The sequence below is a fragment of the Chelonoidis abingdonii genome, chromosome 26 (genome assembly GCF_003597395.2).
Source record: "Chelonoidis abingdonii isolate Lonesome George chromosome 26, CheloAbing_2.0, whole genome shotgun sequence".
NCBI classification, from domain to species: Eukaryota; Metazoa; Chordata; order Testudines; family Testudinidae; genus Chelonoidis; species Chelonoidis abingdonii.
Genome location: NC_133794.1, coordinates 13724143 through 13739259, shown reverse-complemented (window position 1 = coordinate 13739259; position 15117 = coordinate 13724143). Strand labels below are relative to the sequence as shown.

Below are 15117 nucleotides of genomic sequence, written 5' to 3'. Positions count from 1 at the left end.
GGGCTATCAGGCACAAGCAAGTGGAGGAACATCAAAGGCGGAAGGATTTCAACAAACACAAGGAGAGGCATTAGAAATTGCTTTCACAGTTCAGCCCAAGACCAGGAAGTTTCCCTCTGCCGTGACATTTGGCACATCTCCAGAGGAGAGATCCTAAGAGGCAGTACTACTGCTATGAGGCACTTATGGGCATTGAGACCGTGCATCCACTAGAAAGAAAAGAGGCTTAAAGAAGGGACTACCAGCACTATTTCTGGGAGGAGGTGCAGACATTTTAACATTGGCTGAAGTTTTGTACACGAACAGCCACATTCCATTCTCTACAGGTTCTCGTACCATGCTCATCAGCATAGCATCTGAGCACCCTCTAGGTGGGCACTAAGCATCATGACTAACATGTCACATGCTTGTTCTCTCCTCCTCCCCCTCGGGGGAGACAAGTGTGCAGTGGAGTGTTTGTTTTGAAATTACACACACGCTACATGTTATGCAAGGTCAAAGAAGTGCCTGATATCCCCAGCCTTAAAACTCTCCTCTCTCTATCCCAAAGCTAGCCCCTACCCTTCACTATTGGGGCCACCACAAGGAGCCTCGCCACACAGAAGTCACTGGGTTTTGCAGTCTCACAGTGTGCACGAAGACTGCCAGGGTACCACCAACCTGCATCCTTTCACCAGCAATAAGGTGGGTGGAGATGGATGGCAGGAGAGAGCTCACTTGATCATTACCGGTTAGGTTCACTCCCTCTGGGGCACCTGGCATTGGCCACTGTCGGCAGACAGGATACTGGGCTCGATGGACCTTTGGTCTGACCCAGTACAGCCATTTTTATGTTCTTAAGGTATAAGAGGCTGCCCCATTTAGCTATTCACTAGTATGCACGCGATCCCTCAAGATCTTGATCCCACTCCTCACTGACACCACACATGCTGGGACTCCACTCACCTGACCCTCACCATTGCCTCCAATACTGCTACTTCTGCTACAAGCACTTTCTTCTTCCTTCTCAGACTTCACAACAGCCATTTCTTCCGGACTCTCTTGGTCTGCATGGGGAGGAAAACCATAAACCCTGTTACAACCAAATTGTAAAAGGTTTCTGAGAAGCCGAGTACAGGGAAGAGCTGAGAAGGGTGATGAGAACAGTTTAAAAACAGGAAAGTTAAGGGAACAGAGAACACCCAGGAGGGTAAAACCAGACAGAAGGGAGGTGGGATTAGAAAGGGGAAAGAGGGTCTTTCTAAGTACTTAAAGGGCATTAACCACCCTCCTCGTATCCAGGCACTCAACCACACAGAGAGAGGCAAAGGGAAGGCTTGAGAAGATGGTGAAGAGGGAGATGGTGAAGGAGGTCGAAAGGGAAAGCAGAAGAAGGGAGGGGGACTGGAAAGCTGGACAGAATGGGGAAGAAACTGACAAATGTGGGGTTAACACAGAAACTCAGTGAGGAGGAAGTGGGAGGAACACACTCTCTTGCCTCTCTCAAGTCCCTTCTTCTGATCCCCTCTCCACCGCCTGGGTTCTTCTCTCTATCCCCATGCCCTCCCTTTCTCAGGTCTCCACTGCCCCTGCTCCCTCCTTCCCCTACCTTGAGTGTTCCCCCTCCCACAGACCTTCCCAACCTCCCTCCCCACAGATTCCACTCCTACGAAGGTTCCCCCTACACCTAAGGACAGTGATTCTCAACCAGGGATACATGTACCCCTGGGGGTACTCAGAGGTCTTCCAGGGGGTAAATCAACTCACCTAGATATTTGCCTAGTTTACAATGGGATACATAAAAAGTACTAGCAAAGTCAGTACAAACTAAAATTTCATACAGTCAATGACTTGTTTCTACTGCTCTCTATGCTATACCAGGGTAGGCAACTGATGGCGCACGTGCCTAAGGTGGCCCACGAGCTGATTTTCAGTGGCACTCACACTGCCCGGGTCCTGGCCACTGGTCCGGGGGGCTCTGCATTTTAATTTAATTTTAAATGAAGCTTCTTAAACATTTTAAAAACCTCATTTACTTTACATACAACAATAGTTTAGTATATATATGACAGAGTTATAGAAAGAGACCTTCTAAAAACGTTAAAATGTATCACTGGCACACGAAACCTTAAATTAGAGTGAAAAAATGAAGACTTGGCCCAGCACTTCTGAAAGGTTGCCAAACTCTGTACTATACACTGAAACATGAGTATAATATTTATATTCCAATTGATTTATTTTATAAATATGGTAAAAACTAAAACATTAGCAATTTTTCAGTAACAGTGGGCAGTGCCATTTTTGTATTTTAATGTCTGATTTTGTAAGCAAGTAGTTTTTAAATGAGGTGAACTTATGGGTATGCAAGACAAATTAGACTCCTGAAAGAGGTACAGTAATATGGAAAGGTTCAGAACCACTGCTCTAGGATCCTGCTTCACTAGGCCTCTCTCCTCTCCCAAGTTCCTGCCCCCCTCCCCCACCAGAATCCATCCCACAGTGGTTCTCCCCTCCCCCTAGATCCTCCACAGGGGCTACCCCTCCTGCCAGGACTACCCCATGAGGGTTCTCCAGTTCCCCTTGCCTCTTCCCCCACATCCCCAGGAACAGGATCCCAGCCCCCTTCTTCATAGGCTCCATCACACAAGGGATCCCCCCTTTCCCCTAGAATCCTACCCCCCCGCCCCCGGGTCCATTCCACTAAAGCTCCACATAAGATTCACCCTCACACAGGTTCCACTTCCTTCCCTGAGATCCTCCCTCCCCACTTCCAGGTGCCTTCCCCCAGGATTATTCCCACCAGGATCCCTGGCCATCTCCTCCCAGACTCCCTCCCCACGAAGGCTCTTCCTCAGGATCCTGGTTCCTTTCCCTATGGGAGCCACCACACACAAACTCCTCCTCTGTCCAGGACCTCCCCCACCAGGGTTCCCCATTAGATCCACCCCCACCAAGATTCATCCACCAGAGATCTTCACTCCAGCCCTCCTGGAGATCTCACCCCACTTGCACACCTTCCCACAAGGGCTCCCCCTTCCCACTGGGATCTTCCCCCCACACCCTATCCAAGAGCCCTCCCCCATGACAACTTCCCCCCAGAAGACCCACCCCATGAGAGTCCCCTCCCCGCCAGGTCCTCCCTCAAAAGCCTGTTCCTCTCCTCCTCGGGGATCCTTACCTCCTCCCCCAGGGATTCACCTCTTAAGGATTCTGCTTCCCTTAAGGTCCTTCCCCCAGGGAGGGCTCCGACGTCCGTGCGAGACTCGCACCGCCCCACGGATGGGTACTCCGCTCAGCCAGGAAGGGCTCCAATCCCTGGCGAGATTCACCCCACGAGAGATTCCACGTCCCCCAGGAGGAGCTCCCAGCAGTCGCCTGCAGATCCACCCCCACGAGGGATTCCCGGCCCCCGCGAGGGCTCCAGTCCCCTGCGAGATCCAACCCCCACGCAGGTTCCGTCCCCCGGAGGAGGGCTCCCAGGTCCCGCGAGATCCACCCCCACGCAGGCGTTCCGTTCCCAAGTGAGCGGCTTCCGAAAGGTCCCTGCGAGATTCCACCCCACGAGGGGACTGCCACCCCCCGATCTTTACCCCTCCCCTGGTGACCCACCGCACGAGGGTACAAAGGTCCCCCCTCCCTGGGATCATCCCCCTCAGTGCTTCTGATGCTCCTCACTTTCTCTCAGTACTACCCGCAGACGGTTATCTCCCTCCCGGCTTCACGTACTCACTCCCTCCGGACACGCCCCCACGAGAGGTTCCGCTGGTTCCCCTCCCTCGGGGATCTGGCACTCTGGGAATCCAGTTCCCCCGTCGTCGAGCCCCCTCGCCCGTGGATCCCACCCCTCGAGGGTTCCCCGCTCCCCGCGTCCCTCCCGCATCCCAGGTGCCTCGGCCCGGGGTGGGGGCTGGCTGGCGGGCGGGCCGGCCCGTCGGAGTCGGCCGGACTCGCGTCCCCCGGGGCCGGGGTGGTGCCGTCCTTACCGCTCATGGTCGCTGCGGGGGGCGAGCCCAAGTCGCTCTCGGGGCGGGGGGAGGGGCGGGGGAGTCCGACTCGCTGACGAGGCAGCCTAACCCCGCCGGTGACCGCCAAAGGGCTGGCGAGGGAGGGACTGGGGGAGCTGTGCGACACGGCCCTGGCCCTGAGACACGCCTCCCGACTTGGCTCTGCCCAATCAGAAGGCAAGGAGGCACCAAGTGGGCGGGACTAATGGCGGATGACAGGTTGCATGGCTAATGGAAAACCAGGCGGATCCTAAGAGGGAGTGGTAGCAGTCCGCGAAAAGCCCCGGCCCTAGGATACGCCCCCTTTGCGGCTCCGCCCAATGAGGGAGGGCAGCGGGAGGAACTGACTGAGGCTGTGGCCAATAGGAAACCAGAAGACAAACTATGCGGAGGGAGGGACGAAGGGATGAGGCAAAAGAACAACTGACGTGACAGATGGCCAATCAGCGATCATGCAGCCTCCCCAGGAAACCCCGTACGGGAGAGGCTCGGCGAGCATGGAACGAAGTCGTGATTGACGTGCAATATGACCAATTGTCCGTTAGGCGGGCTTCGAAGGCGCTAGCTTGTGGGGAAGGCGGGACTAAAATTCAATTGACGCGAGACAACACCAATGAGCTATCAATAATGTGAAAAACGGGAGAAAGCGGGCTTAGAGTCTGACATGTCGAGAGGCCAATCAGCGATCGGGCAGGATGCCAGGCAAGGTATCAGAGCCAATGAGGAAGGAGAGCAGACCGAAATCGACCTATGGGAAGTGGGTGAGGGCGGCTGTAAAGGGTTCGGTTGAACCCCTGGAGGGCGGGTTGGGTTGGCCGGTGCGGGGGAATGTGGCTGAAAAGGCGCCATTTTAGGTTGAGCTCCGCGCGGCTGTCCCCGCCCCCATTTAGGAGAGGAGCCGCCCTGCTCGTCCGCACGTTTGCGCCAGCGGCGTGGGGCGTGGAGCTGCTCGCCCGGCCCGCCCCGCTCACAGCAGCACGTGCACCGCAGGACCTGTTCCCACAGTACCGCGCCGAGCCCCGGAGACGTGTTAGCAGCGCGGCCCCCAGCGCAGTCACGACAGCTCCGAGCCCGGCACAACACACTCATCGTGCCCTGTCAGGCAGCCCCTTCCCCTGAGCCTCCGTCATGATGGCACGTCCCCTCCCGAGGCTCTGTCGTGACAGCACGTTCCCCACTGGGACCCCATCAGAGCAACACGTGTCACCCCGAGATCCTGTCATGGCAGCACCTCGCCAATAACACCCTGTCACGTGTCCCCACGAGTCCCTGTCGTGATAACACAACCCTCTTGACCCTGTCGTGACAGCATGTTCCCCCAGTGGGACCCCCAGTGGGACCCCCATCAGAGCAACACGTGTCACCCCGAGATGGCGTCATGGCAGCACCTCCCCCATAACACTCAACAACACGTCTCCCTGAGTTCGTCTCCGGGTTGCACGTGCCTCCATTGTGTCAGTATGGCCGTCCCCAGGATACAGACACATCACCCCAGAACACAGTCTGTCCTGCAGAAACACAGCCTTGTCACCCCCAAATATCACAGCATCCCATGAGTGTGTAGCCCTCCATATCGCACTGGGACTACTGCACACGTCTCCTCAGGACTGACACATGTCATCCCAAGACATTATTACAGGACTTTGTAGTTAGGCCGGGTGACCAGATAGTCAGAGTGAAAAATCAGGACAGGGGTGGGGGGGGTAATAGGCACCTATATAAGAAAAAGCCCAACTATTGGGACTGTCCTGATAAAATCGGGACATCTGGTCACCCTAACTGTCGTGTTCTTGAGACCCCTTCCATGACTCCCCAGGATGTACACGTTATTCTGAGATGTCACATTGCACACCTCTCATCAAGATACTGACACAACATGCTGAGACCCTGTCATGTCAGCATGAACGTCTGAGACACAGATGTCCCCCCAAGACATCCACTCCATGTTCTCCCAAGATGCTTATGTGTTTCTCCTAGATGCCTGTGCATAACCCTGAAATTCTGCACCACTCCCTGCCGCCCCGAAATACTGTGGTGTTTCCTGAGTTGTCACCACATCTCCTGTGTCCCCTAAAACGCTGCCATCAAGAGTTCTCTGAGGGTCTGGGCCTACCTTAGTGTTGACAATGTTCTCCCTGGCAGGCCTCACTGGAAGGCCAGGCCCAGTGCTGTGTGAGAATGCAAGAGAGATTCTTTCTGACCAACCTGCCCATGAGCCATTCAAAAATCACGACTCAGGCTCCAAAAATCATTAGATGGCTTCAAAATAATAAAAGTTGTCTTCTTTTTCTTTGCCTTTGTCGCTCTTTCCCAGCTTCTGGTAAACAGAGGCTAGGTATACCATTCCTGCCCATCCTGGCTAATAGCCATCGATGGACCTATCCTTCATGAATTTATCTAGTTCTTTTTTTAACCCTGTTATGGTCTTGGTCTTCACAACATCCCCTGGCAAGGAGTTCCACAGGTTGACTATGCAGTGTGTAAAGAAATACTTTATTTTATTTGTTTTAAACCCGCTGCCTATTAATTTCATTTGGTGACCCTTAGTTCTTGCATTATGAGAAGTAGTAAGCAACACTTCCTTATCTACTTTCTCTACACCAGTCATGATTTTATAGAACTCAATCATATCTCCCCTTAGCTGTCTCTTCCAAGCTGAAAAGTCCCAGTCTTATTAATCTCTCCTCATATGGATGCTGTTCCATACCCCTAATCATTTTTGTTGCCCTTTTCTGAACCTTTTCTAATTCCAATATATCTTTTTTGAGATGGGGCGACCACATCTGCACACAGTATTCAAGATGTTAGCATACCATGGATTTATATAGAGACAACATGATATTTTCTATGCTATTACCTATCCCTTTCTTAATTATTCCCAGCATTCTGTTCTCTGTTTTGACTGCCGCTGCACTAGGGTGACCAGATGTCCCGATTTTATAGGGACAGTCCCGATTTTTGGAGCTTTTTCTTACATAGGCACCTATTACCCACCACCCCCTGTCCCGATTTTTCACACTTGCTATCTGGTCACCCTACGCTGCACGTTGAGTGGATGTTTTCAGAGAACTATCCATAATGACTCCAAGATCTCTTTCTTGAGTGCTAACAGCTAATTTAGACCCCATCATTTTATATGTATCGTGGGGATTATGCTTTCCAATGTGCATTATTTTGCATTTATCAACATTACATTTCATCTGCCATTTTGTTGCCCAGTCACCCAGTTTTGAGAGATCCTTTTGTAGCTCTTTGCTGTCTGCCTGGGTCTTAACTATCTTTAGTAATTTTGTGTCATCTGCAAATTTAGCCACCTCACTGTTTACCCCTTTTTCCAGACAAGTCATTAATATGTTGAATAGGACTGGACCCAGAACAGATCCCTGGAGAACATCACTATATACCTCTCTCCATTCTGAACTGATCATTTATACTGTTTGTTTCCTATTTTTTAACCAGTTACCAATCCATGAGTGCACCTTCCCTCTTATTCCATGACAGCTTACTTTGCTTAAGAGCCTTTGGTTAGGGACCTTGTCAAAGGCTTTCTGAAAATCTAAGTACATTATATCCACTGGATCCCTTTGGTCCATATGCTTGTTGATCTCCTCAAATAATTCTAGTAGATTGGTGAGGCATGATTTCCCTTTACTAAAACCATGTGGACTCTTTCTCAACAAATTATGTTCATCTATATGTCTGACAATATTGTTCTTAATTATAGTTTCAACCAGTTTGCCCGGTACTGAAGTCAGGTTTACTGGCCTGTAATTGCCGGGGTCATCTCTGGAGCCCTTTTTAAAAATTGGTGTCACATTAGCTATCCTCCAGTCATCTGGCACAGAAGCTGATTTAAATGATAGGTTACAGACTAGTTAGTAGTTCTGCAATTTCACATTTGAGTTCCTTCAAAACTCTTAGATGAATACCATCTGGTCTGGTGACTTATTACTGTTTAATTTATCAATTTGTTCCAAAATCTCCTCTAATGATACCTCAATCTGGGACCGTTCCTAAGATTTGTCACCTAAAAAGAATGGCTCAGGTTTGGGAATCTCCCTCACATCCAACAACGAAGCTGGAGTTCCACCAGGGATGAATTACTGCACTGCCTTCCCAATTGTATGTTGTTTCTTCATTTATCCTAATATTGTGGCAGTCAGTGGGGCCAACTACAGTCAAAATGACACCTCTTTGAATGAATGAGATGCTGAATGAGTAGAGTTCATACCTAGCTGAGATGAATGGGCCCAAGGTAGGGGCATAAAGACACTTTTGCTGTTGCTGTTGCTTGGCCGGCAGCAGTTTGCTGCAATTGTCCTCAGTGCTTTCACAATTCTTCCTATTATGTACTGCCTACAGACACCAGTCATAAACTAGAACGCTGCTGCACTTGTGTATAGTGGAAATGCAATACACCAACATAAAAAGTGGAGGTAGTTGAAAATGGCAAGGTTTGCAGACAATTTGATGTCTTTTATTGTTTGTGCCATGATGACAAATACAAATAAGACTGGTGCGCTCGGCCAGTGGCCACAGCGTGAGTACAATCCCTTTAAATGAACGGAACAGTTCTGCAGCAGTTCATGGTAGGGCTTCCTGATGCTGATGAGATGAAGTGAAACATTTGCTTCTTGTTGATTTTGAAGATTTCATTGAGACCAAAAGATCAGAGGTCAAAATCCTGCCCTGCTCCCTCTCAGTGTTCCTCGACTGACTCTCTTAAGAGCGACTGCTGTTTGCCTTTTTTTTCCTTTCTCTCAGCAGCTGGAAAATTCTGCCGTCACTAAATATGACCTCACTCTACCTCAGACAGAACTGTTTTTTGTTTTTTTTCACTCCCAGAGATCAGAGAGCAGCAAAAGACCAATAACAGTGTGTCCCAGCCAAGAGATTGCAACAGCTTTAGTGATTAAAATACCGCCAACGGGTTTTTAAAATACAAGGATCCAGTACAAGTAAAAAGTCAAACTGGTTCTTATTATTTGTATTACTGGGGTGGCAAGAGGCCCCAGTCAGGGATCAGGCCTCTGTTGTGCTAGACACTGTACATACCCATAACAAAAACATGGTGCCTGCCCCGAAGAGCTTACAATATAAGATGAGAGACAACAGGTGGATACAACAATATGTGGGAAGTGCTCAGTGCAACTGCAAGGATGATGGTAATTTTAATAAGCAGTGGTCAGAGCACACCAGACATCTAGCTGTTGTGTTCTGGAGGGTTCACAACAGAGGGAAGTTTTAAGGAGAGATTTGAACGTATTAAGGGAGACTATGCCAGGCTGGGGAAGACCCTTAAGGAAATGGAGGCTCAGGTGATCTTCAGTGGAATTCTGCCTGTCCCTACAAGACGAGAACAAAGGGAAGACAAGATTATTTTGATCAACAGATAGCCCAGGCAATGGTCCTCTAAGGAGGGCTTTGGTGGGATGTTTGACCACTCGGAGGCATTCATGGACAGAGGACTGCTCTCATGAGATGGACTCCACTTAAGGAAATAGGCTTCTGGGATGGAAGCCGGCACAACTTATTAAAAGAGCTTTAAGCTAGAAATTCTGGGAAGACGGTTGGGAGATGATCAGGTAATCTCTACACTGGATTTGAACACTGAGAGGGAGGAAAATCCAGTAAGAAAGGAAACGGCAATGGAGAAAGGAACAGCAGTGGACAATGCGAATGGACATTAAGAGGAAGCACAGTGCTGATACCAGTCAGATAGGCAGTAGAATGACTGTACCCAATTAGGCGAGGAATGTAGGTGAAGCCAAGCAGCAACAATTAAGATGTTTGTACACCAATGCAAGGAGCCTGGGTAACAAAATGGAGGAACTAGAACTACTGGTGCAGGAAGTGAAACCAGATATTATAGGGATACCAGAAACCTGGTGGAATAGTAGTCATGACTGTAGTCCAGGTTTTGAAGGGTCTGACCTGTTCAGGAAAGACAGAAATAAAGGCAAAGGTGATAGAGTAGCATTGTATATTAATAACGAGGTAGACTGGAAAGAAATTAGAAGTGATGGAATGAATAAGACAGAATCTGTTTGGGCCAAAATCACTTTGGGGGGAGAAAGCTACTAGAGCCTCCCCTGGGGTAGTGCTTGAGGTGTGCTACAGACCACCAGCAGGATCTGATCTGGATATGGATAGAAACCTCTTTAACGTTTTTAATGAAATAAATACTACTGGGAATTGTGTGATTATGGGAGACTTTAATTTCACAGCTATAGATTGGAGGACAAAGTGCTAGTGGCTACCATCTTCTTAGAGAATGTGGATTGGTATATTAGGAGAAGCTCTCCTGCCAACATAGTGCTGTGCACATGACTGCTTATGTTGGTGTAATTAAGGGGTCGGCAACCTGTCAGAAGTGGTGAGTCTTCATTTATTTACTCTAATGTAAGGTTTCGCGTGCCCCTAATATATTTTAACGTTTTTAGAAAGTCTCTTTTTAGAAGTCTATAATATATAACTAAACTATTGTTGTATGTAAAGTAAAGAAGGTTTTTAAAATGTTTAAGAAGCTTCATTTAAAATTAAATTAAAATGCAGAGCCCCCTGGACTGGTGGCCAGGACCCCGGCAATGTGAGGGCCACTGAAAATCAGCTTCTGTGCTGCCTTTGCACTTGTGCCATAGATTCCCTACACCTGATGTAATTTATGTTGCTTGGGGGCAGGGGTGCCAGAACCAGGGAGTTCAGGGGGACCTACCCTGTTTCCTTTTCGCTGGGGTGGACCCTGCCCCCTTCCCTTCTCTCCCCCCACCCCAAGACTTCACCCCATGGCCAGGCCAGTGTGAAGCCAGTGGGGAAGCCAGCCCCCAGCTGCCCACTTTTGGGAAGGCCCTGATGCCCTTGTCAGGAGGGTTGGTTTTTTCTCATCCCTGAGCAACATAAATTATGCCGATGTAGGCTGTAGCGTAGACATAGCCTCAGTCCTTCTAACCACTAGACAATATTGTCTTCCAAACAAAAACCCAAGGCTCTGACATTACCGCATGGTCTCAAACCACCAGGCTTTTATTTAATAGCCAAACACAACGGCCTATAGCACCAGAGAGGTCCAGATTTAGAGTCTGGATTTTCTACCTTGGATTGCCTCAAAGAAGTTTTATTTTCCCAGTCTGCAGCCCATGAGCCATTCGTTCTGCAGAGCATCTGTCATACCAACCACATCCCAAGAGGGTTTGCAGAGTTAAATAACCTCCCTCTCCTCACATTAAATCATTATCACAGAGGGAAGGAAGAATGTGGTTAAAGAACAGAACTGGGAGTCAGGAAACCCACATCCTCTCTGCAGCTCCACCATTGACTTGCTGGGTAAGTCATGGCCAGTCTATGCCTCAGTTTCCCCCCTTTACAGAACAGAGAGACAAATTGCCTCCAGGCAGCAAGGGCTAGGTGACTTTATTTATTAAGACTGAGATTTTCAAAGCTGCCTGAGGACATACTGCTATAGCTATACGAGCAGACTCTCCTAATAGAGAGAGTTTATACCAGCAAAAAGTGGTTTTGCTAGTATAGCTTATACTGGTTCAGTGAGCAAAATAAGCTATACCAGCAAAAGCACTTTTATGCAGGTATAACCATGTCTACACTAGTATCGCAATGTGGCAAAAAAGCCATACCCCTAACCAACATGGTTATGCTGGCAAAAGTTTCTAGTGTTGCTCTGGCCTAAGGGATTTGGGCACTCTTTTCACAAGACCTCACATTTTTAAAGTACATTTGAAAGTCTTGGTGAAAGTTGCTGATGTGTTCATGGATGTGCGTATATCTTACATACAACCCCCCCGTGAAAACTTGAAGAAGAACTCTATGAAGGGTGTCTCTTTTAGCAACAGAAGTTGGACCAATAAAAGATATTACCTCACTTACCTTGTCTCATTCAACAACAACAAAAAACTTGTTCAAAACCATTAAGTTTTCGAAGTTAAACACTCAATAATTAGCAAATGCCAAAATTAAGGTTGTCCCTCCAACCTTAACTCTGCCCCCTTTGTGCATCTGAATTAGAATACAGCCTTTAGCAACCTGATCCCATAGTATTTTTTTTTCCCCACGGTGGTTTGGTAGATTGTGTTGGTGCAGCTAAGTGGGTGAGTTTTGATTCACCATATTAGAGGCATAGGTTCTACTCCCAGCTCTTCTATGATAGACAAATAAGGCCACTTAAATTAAATGCCTGAACAGGAGCTGAGATCTTTTGAAAATATGGCCCCTACTCTCTCATTCCCCAATTGTAAAATAGGGATAATAATATTTCTTTGAATAATGCCACCAAAAGAAGCTAATGGAGACTCAGGAGACCTGGGTTCTTTTCCTAGCTGTACCGCTGACCTGCTGTGCCTTAATTTCTCCCTTCTCCCTACTCTTTGGCCTGGTACACATACAAAAGTTGTACCACTTGAACTAGATCAGCCTGTGGTTGAACAAGGAACTGAATGCAAATCTCCTGAATCCCAGCCCAGTCTCCCATCCACTAGAAGGCAGCCCTGCAGGCATGCTAGCCAACATAGTATGGGAGGCAGTGTTTACTAAGGGATAGCACACTTGACTGGGAAGCAGAAGACCTGGATTCTGCTACTGGCCTGCTGGCTCACTTTGCCTCTCTGTGCCTCAGTTTCCCCTCCTGTAAAATGGGGATAATGATACCACCCTCCTTTGTAAAGCACTTTGAGAACAGAAGAAAAGCAATAGACAAAAGCTATTTGATACAACAGTTACATGAGTACAAGCCATGCTTTCAGTCAAGATTGGATGTTTTTCTAAAAGATCTGCCTTAGAAATTTTCTGGGGAGGTTCTACAGCCTGTGTTATACAGGTCACACTAGATGACCACAATGGAACCTTCCAAACTTGGAATCTATGATGAATCTATGTTCCTAACAACCATGACCCAGGGAGCTGAACTCTAGCAATCCTTCACTGGGGTTTGAAAAGATGGTCTGTGCCTTTAATACCCGGTTCAATGGGTTGATCCTACTAAGCCACAAAAGAAAGACAACAAAGCCATGTGAAGCTGCCAGTTCTCATCCTCTTTCCCCTCCCTGTGGGGACTGGGCTGGCAAGCAGGGGGTTGGCCCAGGGCTGGATTCAGCTTTATAAGCAAACCTCTGTGAGGCATGCCTGAAACCCCAGCCAGCCAGGGTGTGGCTTCTAGGCTGAGCTGCTCTGACTTGCCCTCAGAGACGCTGCACAGTCAGACACCCAGCTGCTGGGTGGCCCCAGCTATTCTGAGCAGCTGCTAGTTAATAGTCTTTTTCTGCAAGAAGTGGTGGGGCTTTTTGCAACTCCTCCTGCTGCTCCCACCGCCACCACCAAAATCCAGACGAGGAATGTTCTTGGGTAGCAAACCACAGAGGCTGGCCTTGTGTTTTGCTGAGTTGAGCCACAGCCATTCCCAGGTCTGACCTCCAGCCTCACAGAAAGCAGGCTTCACGATAATTCTGCTCTAGTGAATCTCATCCGTGGCTGTAGCCCACCAAAGCTCAAATAAATTTGTTAGTCTCTAAGGTGCCACAAGTACTCTTGTTTTTTCTCATCTGAGGGTCCCCTGAGCACATTACAGCCAAGATTTTGTCAAGCATCACGCTCGCCTCTTATGTATTATTTGCCCTGTGGGGAAACTGAGGCACACAGCAGGGCCACAATTTCCCACTCCAACCATTAGCCACCTCTTCCCTCTCACACATGGGCTCAGAATTCAGGGAATTTTGATGCCCAGCCCCCACTCCCTTCCCTGAGCCTCCTCACCACACCCACACACACTGTGTGCAGTGAATGGTGACTCACCCAGCTAGTCATCTAGATTAGCAGACAGCAGGGAGGGGTTAGACAGAAGCACCAGCCTTCCACACAGCCTTATCTCCTCTCCACAAGGAGTGGGTGTGGGGGATGGTATCTCCCCAGCCTGTAGCTGAGCATTCCTCCCATTGCGGTATGGGGACATTTTTTTAGACAGGGTAGGGGGCAGATCAGAGAGCAACATCCCCGCCCCCCACCCAAGTCACCCTCTTTCCATGCTGGCTTTGCCACACGGGAAGCAGTGAACTTTGCTGAATCCGTTTCTCCCATTCTCCGCAGGCTTCCCCTTTCTCTGGTGATCAGATAGCAACTGTGAAAAAATGACACAGGGGGTGGGGGGTAATAAGTGCCTGTATAAGAAAAAGTCCCAAAAACCAGGACTGTCCCTTTAAAAACAGGACATCTGGTCACCCTACACCTTTCTCCCCTACCACAACTGTCCCTCTCTCCCTTTGCCCACCTTGAAAGAAAGGCGCACTTCCCCCACACAGCCTTTGTGCCCTGTCAGCAACAGGAGGGCAGATCTGGTGCTGTGTTTCGTAGGAGGCACAGCACAGGAGTGGGGCCAAAGGTAGCTTTGAGCAAGGCAGTGCCAGGAATCAAACCCAGAAGTCCTGATGCCTTGTCCCAGCTGGTGCTAGATCTCAGTCCCCATTCCAGAAGTGGGAATAGAATCCGGAGTCCTGATGTCCATCCACCTTCCTCTAACCAGTCAGCCTACTGGAGGATAGAGCTCTAATCTGGGGCTCAGGAACTGTGGGTTCTATTTGTTGCTCTGTGTGGTCACCATAAGCAAGTCACTTCTTAGCCTCAACAATGAGGAGTCCTTGTGGCACCTTAGAGACTAACACATTTATTTGGGCATAAGCTTTTGTGGGCTAGAACCCACTTCATCAGATGCATGGAGTGGAAAATACAGGCACAGGTATAAATACATGAAAAGATGGGAGTTGTCTTACCAAGTGTGAAGTCAGTCTAATGAGACAATTCAATTAACAGTAGGGTACCAGGGAGGAAAAATAACTTTTGTAGTGGTAATGAGGGTTGACAAGAAGGTGTGAGTAACAGAAGGGGGAAATTAGTATGGGGGAAATTAGGTTTAGGTTTTGTAATGACTCAACCACTCCCAGTCTTTATTCAGGCCTAATGTCATGGTGTCCAGTGTGCAAATTAATTCCAGTTCTGCAGTTTCACGTTGGAGTCTGTTTTTGAAGGGTTTTATTATTGTTGAAGAATTGCCACTCAGTTGGCCTCACCCGGTTTCTGTAAAATGGGGTAAATGTGGTAAAGTGCTTTTATTTTGTTAGATCTATGAATGAAAAGT

General features: G+C 48.7%; 2 protein-coding genes across 6 annotated transcripts in view; both read right to left on the bottom strand.

The window, feature by feature from the left end:
- The window catches only part of SP1 (Sp1 transcription factor), a 37099-nt gene extending 32951 nt beyond the window's left edge, over nt 1-4148 (bottom strand). For 3 of the 5 annotated variants that reach the window (XR_012654889.1, XR_004374538.2, XM_032786756.2), the window contains exons 1-2: nt 3963-4136; nt 946-1046 (exon numbers count right to left, since the gene is read on the bottom strand). Coding sequence is in view for 3 of the 5 variants with exons in the window: in XM_032786756.2 (XP_032642647.1) it covers nt 946-1046; nt 3963-3969 (108 nt within the window). In the remaining 2 variants the exon portion in view is untranslated. Of the gene's footprint in view, nt 1-945; nt 1047-2517; nt 2523-2655; nt 3047-3962 lie in introns of those variants that run through there. The other 2 variants (XM_075061051.1, XM_032786755.2) reach the window with 2 other exon arrangements.
- The window catches only part of PRR13 (proline rich 13), a 328718-nt gene that overhangs the window by 66850 nt on the left and 246751 nt on the right, over nt 1-15117 (bottom strand). The gene's annotated exons all lie outside the window — the stretch shown is intronic.